The sequence below is a fragment of the Microtus pennsylvanicus genome, chromosome 3 (assembly GCF_037038515.1).
Source record: "Microtus pennsylvanicus isolate mMicPen1 chromosome 3, mMicPen1.hap1, whole genome shotgun sequence".
In the NCBI taxonomy this organism is placed as follows: Eukaryota; Metazoa; Chordata; class Mammalia; order Rodentia; family Cricetidae; genus Microtus; species Microtus pennsylvanicus.
The window spans coordinates 42,663,881-42,676,348 of record NC_134581.1 but is presented as its reverse complement, the minus strand read 5'-3'; the positions used below and the strand labels follow the sequence as shown (position 1 = coordinate 42,676,348).

The following is a 12,468-nucleotide window of genomic DNA, read 5'->3' as shown; positions in this document are numbered from 1 at the left end:
GACATTAGCATTCTCATCAGATACAGTAAGCAGGGGACACTGTAACCTGAACTTCAGCTTAGCCTTGAGTTTGAGACAATGTGTTATTTCTGTAATTTAAGGCTACTTCACAAACTTTCCCCCAAATTCAGTAGACATGAGTCTCATCTTATCATAGCTGAGGGTTCCGTGGTTGACTCTGTGACACCATTCATGCTTCTAGCTCAGTCCTCCCTCCCGTGTTTCTTCTGTCCTGATCAACGTGCTTCACTAGGGTTGTTCACAGGAACACACAATGAGAGGTCACTTAGAGGCACAGGAGCATTAAACCAATGAAAACATTGAAGGATCCAGATCTCCAGGAGAGTGTAGTGCCCATGGGTCTACCCCGGCTCCTGGGCTTCATCTTGAGGACAGTTTCTGGCCAGGCAGGTAAAACATCCTGTTTGTTCCAGTGCTCCCTCTGCCCAGCATGGTTTTGTTGACTCATCCTTGGGCGAGGTAATTTCCCACCTGCCTGGAAGGTATTCCATTGTGCAGCAGCTGGGTATTTAAGGTTTTTCCTAAGTTTTTAATAAAGAACATTCAGCTGATCTTTCAAATGACCTAGGTCTCTTGTGTGTCCTTTCAATCTCTAGGTCCTTGTGAGGGTCACCGATGTTACAGGGGCGCACGAACTGTACCGAGATAGTAAAGCAGGCTTTAGGGGAGAGGGTGGTGGCTTGTGAGCTCCTCCCTGACTCGTCAGCTTCCTACTCTATGGTGAAACTCTGGAATCTTGAACTCTGTGTGAATCCATAGGAGTGGCTGTGGGGCCCCACCCCATTGGTAAGAAAGAGCACCTTATTAAAGTGCTTCCACACTCAGGTGGGGCAGGATTTGAGGAGTTGAGCAGAGCGGAAGTCTGGACTCTCACTAGGTCAGTTCTCTCTCTTATAACCTGTGTAACAAGTTCCATGTCTGCATCAGTGAAAATAGCTTTTCAATGTTTTATTTAGCATGCATTAATTGTACAAAGGAGCTGGTTTTATTATGCAATTTCCACTTATATATGAACTTTTAGCATAGCCACTGCTCAGTACCATTGACTTTACCTGCGTTTGATTCTAGTTCATATGAATTATTTGTACTAAATATTGAGTAGCAAGCTATTTTTCCTCCCCTGCTTCTCTCTTTCTGCCTCCCCCTCCTCCATTCCTTCTTCCTCATTACTTCCTCTTTCCTCTGTCCTGGTCTTTCTTCTTCCCTTTTTCTGTTCCTTCCTCCTCCTCCAGAGTCACCGAGCTGAAGGGTAGAGTTTAAGGTATTTACAAGAAAATCTAAACGTGTGGGATTTAGGACAGTGAGGAGTAGACCAGGCTTGTGCTCTCAGGCAAACCTGAGATCAATACGTTCTTCTCTTGAACTGTGTTCCAGTCTCACTTGAGAATTTGAATTCACCCAGACTCTCCCAGGCCTCCCTCCCAAAGCCCTTCCCCAGTTTGGTTTTCTACCCCATTTGTTTGTGTCCTGTGGATTCTGATCGCTGTGATTCTGTTTAAACAGCAGAGTAGCAGGTTTCATACTTAGGATTTGTTACTTTATTACTATCTTAATATTTAATTACATTCAACACAACCTGTTTTTAGATGGTAATCCCAAGAAAGCAAATGGAAAAAAAAAGTGTGAATCTTGAACTATTGAACCATGAAATGTCCGAGGAATGTAGACTGAACCTTGCATCGTACACCAGAGAGAATGTTGTTTGCGTATTTCTTCTGTGATCACTGCTGTGTGTATGAGGAAGTGTGTGCGACACCAGAAAACAGTTTAAAATTCTGTAGGAAGACATGGCAGGAAGAAATGAATCTGTAGAGGAACGAGGTTAAACCCAAACTCTGACCCTCAGCCGTTATGCGGCCAACCCTATGTTAAGGTTCAAAGCGTCCATCACTAATCTGGAGACCAGCGGACTCTGAGACAGTGTGCAGCTCTAAAACTGGGAGGTTAGAGGTTCTGCAGTACGGGGAGGGATCTGAAAGCTTCAGCATTTCAGAGTCCCTGTAAAGTCCCTGTATTAAACGTTCCAGGGCAAAGGAGAGTTCACGTGACTGTCTGGACATGGAAACAGGGACAGCTCCTCCTCAGCAAACTCTGTGGTGATTACATGCAGTTAACATGAGCAACTGCCCGTTATGTGCTGTGCACCAAAGGCAGTGACTCCCTGTGATATGAAGTTGATGCATCAACTACTGCCTTCTGGACCATTAGAACAGGATCCAGTCTAGCAGTGGGAAACAGACCTGCAACCAGGAGATGGGCCCCTCTCCTGTGGCGAGAACAAGTATTTAGCACAGCCATGGCGACATTAAGCCATCAAAAGCTTCTGAACTGAGCAAAAGGCTGGAGAGGGACTTTGTCTCATCCCCTCCATGATGGCTCTGCTTCCAAAGTTCAACATACACACTATAGGATCATCATTATAGGATCCAGGATGCTCTGTCTATGTCCTCAAAGTGAAGGCACATGACCAGCTGAGACCTGTTTGTTGCAATTGCAGGTTGGCGCTCATTGACGGGTGAGAGATAAGTCAATAGACCTTCCTGGGCCCCTGCAAAAGAAGGCAGACGGCCCTTCCCTAGTGCTGTATTACTGACCATATCCCAGAGCGCAGTCTCCCAGGATTGATCTCTTTGCTTTTCCATTCACAGTGAAACCACAGTTGCAGCCATGGCTGGGAAGCCCGTGCTTCACTACTGGAATGCCAGGGGCAGGATGGAGTGCATCAGGTGGCTCCTGGCTGCAGCAGGGGTGGAGGTAGGTTGTGCCTTGTTCTGAAACAGGACCCATAGCAAGTTTAAAATACTTCTCTAAGCTGAGACGCTCCACACAAGGAAGTTTGGATACAGTTTTACCTTATGGTAGTTGTTTTGGTGCCCATGACTCTGCCAGGACCAAGATGGTCGGGACTATAATTATACCCCAGTCAACCCCTACACTAGGTATGCCACCTTGTTCAACCAGGCCACATGCTACAAAAATCCCGTGACTGTGGGAGATAATGGGAACATGCCCAATGTACTCAGCCACTACCAGGGCCTCAGGGCAGGGCTAAGCCTCGGATGGTTGAAGAACCTGATGGAAGAGGCCCCCTTTCCTGTTGCTCCCTCAGTAAAAAATGTGAACACCAACCCCACAAAAAATGATAGCCATCGTGTATTAAGAAAAAATTGACTGATTTGAACAAATAAAAAATTTACTTTGTTCTATACCAAAGAACACACTCATATTAAAAGATGTTTTCAGTAGAAAAAAAATTTCAAATACTTATTTGGTTACTTTCTTATTTGAGTTGGATCAAGTTCCAAAAATAGACATATAAACACAGAAACTTGAATATTGATTATTAGCCAATACTAATTGCTTATTGCAGGTCATGGTATGATATTTTGATTTATGTGTGACACAATTTTTTTTTTTAAAAGAGTACTTACATTTGGAAATTCATGATAAAGTGTTTGTGATAGGGACGTGTGACTCCTCGGGTCACAGAGAAGATGGGCACAGAGATGAACCTGGTGGACATTAGCTGACACAGTACAGCAATTCTTAGTTATCGGTTTGTAGAGACTTCAGATGCCAGGTGCAGGGCTGATCGGGAGGGCATAGGTAGGATGTAAAGCAGAGGTGCCATCTTCAGGCGGCCTCACATCTGTGAGCTTTCAGGAAAGTGTGAGAGAGGCCCAAGTGAGTGTGGAAGCAACATTCTGACATTAAATGTTTTGCTTTCCAGCTTTAGAGCAGAAAATTCTGGTAGATGTTAGTGCTGCCCTCTAGAGGTATCACTGGGAAAAACACTTCCCAGCTCCTTCCAGGGGAGCTCAGCTATTGGTATTCCCTGAGAGGAAGTCCTGGAAACTACTGAGATCTTGTCCTCCTCAGTCAGGAGCAGAATGGGAAGGGTAAAGGATGAACTGGTGTCCTGTGAAGGTGGCTTTGGTGTCCTCCCTCAGAGTCATGGCAACGTGTTTCCCTCAGCTGTGGAATCCACCTCCACTCCTAAGCGAACGGGGCTTCAGCTGATCCTTTCTGAATGAAGGAGGGCATAAGAACCGAGACACACTAGTGCCACCCAGGAGGATTCTTTAAATACATGAATAGTTGGGTGCCAGTTTGTGTATGCCAGCTGTTGCTCAGGGGTGTAGAAACATGAGTGGTGGGCTGCTTCCCGCCACCCGGCTCCCAGCAGGCTTTACCCAAAATAATTACACAGAAACTGTATTCATTTAAACACTGCCTGGCCTGTTAGTTCTAGCCTCTTATTGGCTAATTCTCACATATTGATTAACCCATTTCTAATAATGAGGTGGTGGTTTACCGGGGAAGATTCAGCATGTCTGACCTGGAGGCTGGCTCCATGATGTCTGCTTGCCTCTGCTTTCTTCCTGCCACAATTCTGTTCTGTCTTCCCTGCCTACCTATGTTCTGACCTATCAGGCCAAGCAGTTTTCTTTATTAATTGACCAATGAAAGCAACAGATAGATAGAAGACAATCCTACATCACAGGGGATGTTCTAAGCCACTGAACTGTTGATTCAGCTCATGAGGAGGGGGTGGGGCATCTGTACAAGCCTTCCTCTTCCATGTCCATAGTGACTGAGAAGGCAGTGGGCAGAGGCCACTAGAGACCCTGGCTCGGACTTTCCAGCTCAGTGTGCCCACAGGCTGCCATTGTCATCATCCCCCTCACACCCACCAAGCCCCTCACAGTTCAGCCACCTCTGTGATGACTGTCACCACTCCCTGCACCTCTCTGCGTGCTGTGCACGTTGTTGACGTCATTTCATTGTCTGTCAGTCCAATCTGTGGGGTTATGGGATCGTCAGCACACTGTCTCACCACGCAGGCTAGACGCTGATTTTCAGCCTTTTTCATGACTTAAATTTTTCTTTAAACTGTGAAAGGAACAAAGTCATTTAAATTACTCTAGATGGCTGGAGAGATGACTGGTGTCTTAAGGTTAAGCCATATGGGTTCAGATTCCAGGATATATAAAAAAAAGTCCAGGGGCTGGAGAGATGGCTCAGTGGTTAAGAGCATTGCCTGCTCTTCCAAAGGTCCTGAGTTCAATTCCTGGCAACCACATGGTGGCTCACAACCATCTGCAATGAGGTCTGGTGCCCTCTTCTGGCCTGCAGACATACACACAGACAGAATATTGTATACATAATAAATAAATATTTTTTTAAAAAAGTTCAGAGTAGACTGTCAATGGATATTTGCATCCTCACACAAATTTATAATTTTCCTAAGCAGAAAGAATATTTTAAAAGCATTACCACAGCCCCACAATGCCAGCAACTTACTGTGGGGGCTAGAGTAATGGCTGGGCTTCTAAAGTCTTTATTGCACATGCAGACAACCTTCTATTTCTTCCAGCTCCAATACATGAGAGTAAAGAAGTGCCTGGCATGCCATCTCTAATGGAATCTCTAACCTCTGTCCTCTATGAACTCTAACCTCTGAGATGGATGTATTCCCATGTGCAAGACCACACACACACACTTAAAATTAGCAATACTAAATCTTAACAAAAAAGTATCCCAGATGATCATGGGGACCATGTAAAGGCCACGATGAAGACATAGAAACTTCTATTCTATACTCACTAGAGTTGGCTTTCCTGAGAGCACAAAACCTCAATTTCCCAGTACTGGTCCTCTAGTGAGATCACTCTCTTCTTAGGACTGAAGCATGAACATGGTGTGTCAGGGTGGAGGAACACTACGGTAATGAGAAGCTTGTAATGATGGATACATTTGCTTGATGGGTTTAATCTGAATTTCCATGTGGTCACGATCAGATCCTTCATGATTTCTGCAAGTCCCAACTTCGATAGAAGTGCTACCATACAGGGAGCTCTCAGTTTCAAAGGTCTACAGTGATACAGAACGAGCTAATGAGAATGTGTTTACATTTTCTGCTTTCAGTTTGAAGAGAAGTTTATAGAAACCCCAGCAGACATGGAAAAGTTAATCAAAGGTAACACAAAGTGTCTGTGATGCCTACTAGAAGGTTTACCAGAAGGTGATGTTGGCGGGAGATGGGTGGGAACAGTCAGGAACGGCAGAGGGATGTGATGGAGGTGGTGGGGCTCCTTGAAGGGTCTGAAAATGGAGGCAGTGATAAAAATGGGATGCAGATTTCCACAAGAATTTGTCTGGGGACTTGGGAATAAATGTTTTCTCACTCTTTCTGCATCAGAGTGAGCCATTTCATTCAAGCTCCCTCTCACTGACTTATTCAGGCAGGGTTCCACCCACAAGGTCCAATAACCACACAGATACATGGCCATTCATTAAATCACGGGTAGAAAAACAGCTGGGATGATTGTCGTGAGTTGTTTTCATGATAGCCTACTGACGAGTCACTATCACCATACAAGAACAGGCTGGAGGAACTCATGGTGGCTCACTACACAAAAAAACGTCACACATCACCTTAATGTCATGACGATGATGAGATTGTCAAGCATACTAGTTCTGCTTTCATGGTGGCCTTCTGCTGTCCCTCCTCATCTTCCAAATGCATCCAGAGACATGAACTGACATGAAAACATGCACTAGAAATATATTGTATATCTGGATAGGAAAAAAAGATGGATGTGAGAAGACCAAAAGCCAAAGGAAGATGGGGGAGACAGAGAGGAAACAGAAACTAAAAGTAAGTGGGGTTCAGCTTGAAAGACTGAGAGACAATCATTTATCTTTCCTTTGTGTGATCCGACACTTCAAGACATGTTTTGTGCTCCTGAAAAGTAAGACTTGGACACCTTAGACACCTTTTTAATTCCTCTTTTGTAGATGGGAGTTTGATGTTTCAGCAAGTGCCCATGGTGGAGATTGACGGGATGAAGCTGGTACAAACCAGAGCAATTCTCAACTACATCGCCACCAAATATGACCTCTATGGGAAGGACGCGAAGGAGAGAGCCCTGTACGGTATATTTCCTGTTATTACTCCAAGGGAAAAACAAAGGAAATTTGGGTCCTTCTGTCAATGAAGAAGAGGGTGGCAGGGTTTATGTCTTGGAGCAGGCTGGTTATACCACTTAGGCCAAGTATGGATGAGTCCATGGAGGAGAGGGAAGAGCAAATGGGGTGGATGCAGGTGAGTGTGGCTACAGCCGAGGGTGATGTTGTCAGCATAGCACAGGGCCAGAATCGCAAACACAGTGGCCAAGGGTCTGAGCATGGAGGAGCCATGACTCTAGGAGCTCAAGGCTTCAGTGCTGGACCTCAGCCAACAGCTTAGGGCAAAGGAACCAGGACTTGAGGCTGGAGGAGGAGTCCCAGGGAAGGAAGGTGAAGGAGCTCCCTCCACGTCCCAGGTGTAGGAACAGTGCAGAGCAAACATCTGAATTCCCAGCTAGTTCTATGGACTGCTCAACTCAATGAGGCTTAGGTTCCCAAGGACTTGGTTTACCTGAAGGATTTAATTCAGGACTAAAGCAGTTCTATGGACTGTACCATCCGTGCTGGACCCACTCTGCTTGACAAAACGTTCACTCATGAACCTCTGTGCAGGAGTATTGCAGTTGATCAAAGAGCTAAACGTGGTGCTAGCCATGATTTATATTGTGGGAAACATTGGTCCATGGGAAATAGAGACTTGGTTGTAACAGTGCTTGTATAGAAATACTCCTAGCATTTTATTGAATATGATATTCAATAAAGGATGAAAGAGGAGCAAAGCATATGATTTTAGCTATGAACATACATGAAGGGGTGAGGGAAGAAAAACAAAAGTAAAGCATGAACATTGTATGATGTTCAGTGAGCCAACTCCAGGGCACATGTTCCTAGCTCTGGTCATATGAAATGTTTCTGATCTCCCCATGGATAAGAACGAAGCAATCAGTCCTTCTGCATCAGCTGCCACAGTGGCAGGATTGGGGTCAGAGGGAGTGAGAATTAGACTCTGCTAACATCGGAGGGTGTCAGCAGTCTTAGAATAAAGAGATGCATTGGAACACAGAATACTACCTTTGCACAGCCACAACCAGAAGTGTGTGGAAGTGTGACAGTGAAACTCTCCCCAAAGCACATTGTGAAATACAGTTTACAACAAGGGATGCATATGTCTGTGTGTGCTGTGGTTGAAATGAGTGCAGAAATAGGCACGTCTTGACAAATGTTACCATGGCCAGAATGCAGCTGGAGATTGAGCTTTTATGAGAATTGGGTGGAGAACATCCAACACTGACCTAGATGCCCCTGAGCAGAATGAGAGATGTTCAGAGACGCAGCTGGGGCTCAGACAGGGCTCTGTTTTGAGCTCATCTGTGAGATAGCTTGTTAGCTCTGAGAGTCTCTGCATAATTGTTGAGAACAAATCATGTCAAAGATAGATAGATAGATAGATGATAGATAGATAGATAGATAGATAGATAGATAGATAGATAGATAGATAGAGGAGAGAGTGAGAGCCCTCTGTAGAGTTTGATGATGTTCTTCTGGGATGCCACCAAGTATATCACGACTGCATCTGATGGGCCAGTGATGCTCTTTGTCCTTGGGTTGGGCCATGTGTGGGTTTGAAAAATTCTAGAAGTGTATCAGAACTATGGCAGAGGGAATATTAATATGTCTATTAAATAGAAAAGATAATGACTAATTAAAGGTGAGTAACTTTGCAACTAGTTTCAGTGTAAATTTCTCAGAGTTTTAGATTAAAATATCAAATAGTGAATCCCTAAACACCATGTGCAAAATTTTGTCTTTCAGGATCGACATGTATACGGAGGGTATTGCAGATCTGACTGAAATGATCATGCAATTGGTCAAACTTCCCCCAGACCAAAGAGAAGCCAAGATCTCCTTAATAAAAGACAAGACCAAAAACCGGTACTTGCCTGCCTTTGAAAAAGTAAGTAGGCTGTTTGAAAAACTAAGGCTGGGGACACTGAGTTCCCAGGACAAGAGAAAGAGGTTGGGAGGGACAGGGTGCTGCTGCACTGACCTCATGAGCCTCCCTGTGCAGCTCCCTGCCCACAGGACGCTGTATAAAAATGGCCTGTGAAGGGGCACTGCATGGTCACGACAATCTAGTGGTCCACATTCAACAGGGTTCAAGGTCATAACCAGACCTGATCTGTGGAAGGCTGAGCCACACCAGAGATGGACCTAGATCCTGCAGACACACTGGGCTTCAATTCCAGGGCAAACTGCAGAAAAACACAGATGGGAAAATATTCTGTCACATCACACAGGGAGCCCAGAGAGCCACTGGCTGTCAGGAGAAGAGGAGAGAGCTTCAAAGACAGAGGAGAAGAACCTGACCTAGGACAGTGATGCAGGGGAGAGGAGGAGGCTGATGAAGAGATGTAAAGGAACACTGGGCTGCAGGAGTTAGGGTCACAGATGGCAGGCTTGGGAGGAGAGCCATGCACATCCACACATGAAGGGGTATCCGTGTATACGCAGTGTCTCTCTTAGTCGGGGCTTCTCTTTGGAGGTAGATCAAGAACACGTCAGACTGACTTAATCTTCTGTCAAGTAAAGCTAAGAACAAAGCTGTGATCCTAGAGGATAAGGGATCCTACACATTCCTCAGAGACCCGACTTTGACCCCATTTATAATTCACTGAAAGTTCCCTCACAGCTGCCTCTGCTCTGTGGAAGCAGTGAGGGATTTAGGAGCCATCAGGTCCCCACACAGCCCTCTGGAGTCAAGGCCCTGTCTCACAGGACACAAGTCCAGCTATCACAGCTTGAATCATCTCTGTGTGAATCATGAAGTCCAGGAACACTGTGAACTCTGTACTGAGAACATTTGATGCTTCCTTTTGTAATTTTAGGTTTTCTTCTTTCCTTCTTCTTCTTTTTCTTTAAAACAGGATTTCTGTATTATATAGTCCTGGCTCTCCTGGAACTCTCTCTGTGGACTGGCCTCAAGCTCCCAGAGATCCACCTTCCTCAGCATCTTGAGTGCTGGAATAAATGTGTGTGCCACTATGCCTGGCTTTGTTTCTGAATGTGGTCATTATATTTTTTCTCTGTAGACGTGTACACTGTGATAAGGTGACCACAAGGCATTTTAATTCTTCTCTACTTGTAGCTCATGATGTAGCCAGTGCTTGTGCTTTAGGTTATCTGTGATTTTCATATTGCTGGGATATTTAAGTAAATGTCATAAACTGTAACTGAGACAGTGCTATTATTAAATCTTTCTCACAATTAGAAATGTTGAAATAAATGTTAAAATAAGAGATAACCAAAATCAGAGAGGAAGATTAGCACCATATGGTGTTGGCATGCTCGTCCATCCCTACAAAGTTACTGAGACTTCGACTCAGTTCCCCCTGAGCAATTCAGCCCCGTCAGTCATGACGCAGTGAAGGTTGGGAGTCTGAGCTGATGCTGAACAGGGAGGTTGTATTGTAGCTCAGCCAGGTGTATTTCAGATTCCAGAGAACTGAGGAGAGCAAACACAGGAGAGGACAGACACAGGGCATTCTCTGGTGACTGATGTTCCCTGCAGATGAGGCCTCTGCCCACGGGACTGAACAGACAGGACAGGGAGAGGATTGTCCTGAACTTCCGGTGCTCTGTCATTTCAAACTAAGTGGAGGAGCCATGATGTGCAAGGGGCTAAGCCCTTATCCCATGTGGAAAATGTACATAGGGTGCCGGTGTGAAGGCCATGGGATGTGCAATGACAGAGAAAGATCACCTGAGCTTTAGAGAGGAGGTCGCGTGCCTGATTCTCATGGTGCCTCTTGCATCATAGGCCTGTGTCTGCAGTTGTATACCTGCCAGGAAGAGTCAGAGACTCCACTGGGAGACTTGAGAAAGGGTAGTGGCCCCAGCTCAACATTACATGCTTATAATTTCTGTGCTTTAATTTGGCAGGTTTTGAAGAGCCATGGACAGGACTACCTTGTTGGCAACAGGCTGACCAGGGTGGACATTCACCTGCTGGAAGTTCTCCTCTATGTTGAAGAGCTTGACTCCAGCCTTCTGGACTCTTTTCCCCTGCTGAAGGTGAGGTCACCTCAGAGAGGCAGCCGCACATACATGCCTCTGAGAATATAATGGTGGCCTGTGGGCTTTTGAAGGCCTACACTTCAGCCTCCACACGCTAATTTCAGGCATGAAAATAAACTTTTTGTGAATGGAGATTTGAGGCTGGTACCCCAAGAATATATTTTTTGCATTGATAAAGACACAGGACCTGACAGCTCTCTCCTTGAACCTCTGTTCCTTGCAGGCTGTTTCTGGCCTTCATCTTCCATCTCATGTGGTCTGTCTTTGCACACTCAGTGTCTGAGCAGGTCTCTGTCATGCTGACTCCTTCCTCAGCTCTGACTCTTCAGCACTGTGCTTCCCTCTCCATGGTCCCCACCATGCTGTCTCCCCTATCTACACCTCCCTGACCCCATCCTTATCTCCAGTGTGAAAACTGACTGTGAGTTCTTCCTGGTTATACTTGGATATTTGCTGTCCTCATTTCCAACTCAGTTTTTCACGTCTTCACTTTCTTCTGCTTTCACACCCGAGAGACACAGTGCTCTGTGCTCTGTACCACACTCTGCACAGGCTGTGTCCAGCAGCGTGAGGAGAAAGCAATTGGATGTCAAAGGAGGTCTTAAGGAAATTATGCTGAGCTATGCTTTCTAGCTCCTGGATTTGTCATTCTTCTCATGTCTACACAGGACCTGTTGTAAAAATGCAGTTGGTCGTGTTCAGGGGGCTCATTTGTTTTGGACTGTGTAGTTAAGGTTGTGTTTTCTGGATTACAGGCCCTGAAGAGCAGAATCAGCAGCCTGCCCAATGTGAAGAAGTTCCTGCAACCTGGCAGCCAGAGAAAACCTCTGCCTGATGTGAAAACAATGGAAGAGGCAAGGAAGCTTTTCAATCCTAAGTAAAGCTGCATTGGTAGAGTCCACTGACACCCGTCGCTGATGTTGTTAACTCATAAAGACCAATTGTTCATGCTGGGTTTTGTGATATAATAAATATCAACCAATGGTATGTGTATCTCATGTCTTCAACCTGTTGATCTGGGATTGAAGACATCACTGAGGAAGAAGAAGGCAAATAATAATCACTACAAATAAAAGCAAAGCTTGTAAAAACGAGGAAAAACTAAATAAAAAGAACACTAACAAAAGGAAATAAGTGACTAACAACATTGTAGAATTACTCAAAATGTTTAAAAGTAAAATTAATCTATAAAAGAAATAGATTTTAAAAAATGGGAAAAAATAAAGAAGAAAAATTTAAGGTCCAAAAATAAAAAAGAAAGAAAAAAAAAGTTAGGAAAAGAAAGACTTCATGTCAGGGGAGCAGGAATTGGGCAACTAGTGAAAGGATTTTTTTAAAGAAGGAAAAGATAACAGAGAAAACAAAATTAAAAATTTAAATTAGTGAGGGAGAACATGAAGAGGTGGCTGAGAGGTGACAGGCACAGTTGTTCTTACAGAGGACCCAAGTTAGGGTCCAGCT

The 12,468-nt window shown here is 44.9% G+C and overlaps 1 protein-coding gene across 2 annotated transcripts; it reads left to right on the top strand.

The window, feature by feature from the left end:
• Nucleotides 1-858: 858 nt before the first annotated feature.
• LOC142845794 (glutathione S-transferase alpha-2-like) lies at nucleotides 859-11,948 on the top strand. 2 transcript variants are annotated; one of them, XM_075965147.1, is made up of 7 exons: nucleotides 859-898; nucleotides 2,670-2,775; nucleotides 5,950-6,001; nucleotides 6,823-6,955; nucleotides 8,746-8,887; nucleotides 10,873-11,004; nucleotides 11,763-11,948. In XM_075965147.1, the coding sequence occupies exons 2-7, from the start codon at nucleotides 2,689-2,691 to the stop codon at nucleotides 11,886-11,888; spliced, it is 672 nt and encodes a 223-aa protein (XP_075821262.1). In that variant the 5' UTR covers nucleotides 859-898; nucleotides 2,670-2,688; the 3' UTR covers nucleotides 11,889-11,948. The 2 variants fall into 2 exon arrangements, with proteins under 2 accessions (XP_075821262.1, XP_075821263.1); XM_075965148.1 differs by lacking the exon at nucleotides 5,950-6,001 and having other exon boundaries at nucleotides 868-898.
• The last annotated feature ends 520 nt before the right edge of the window (nucleotides 11,949-12,468 follow it).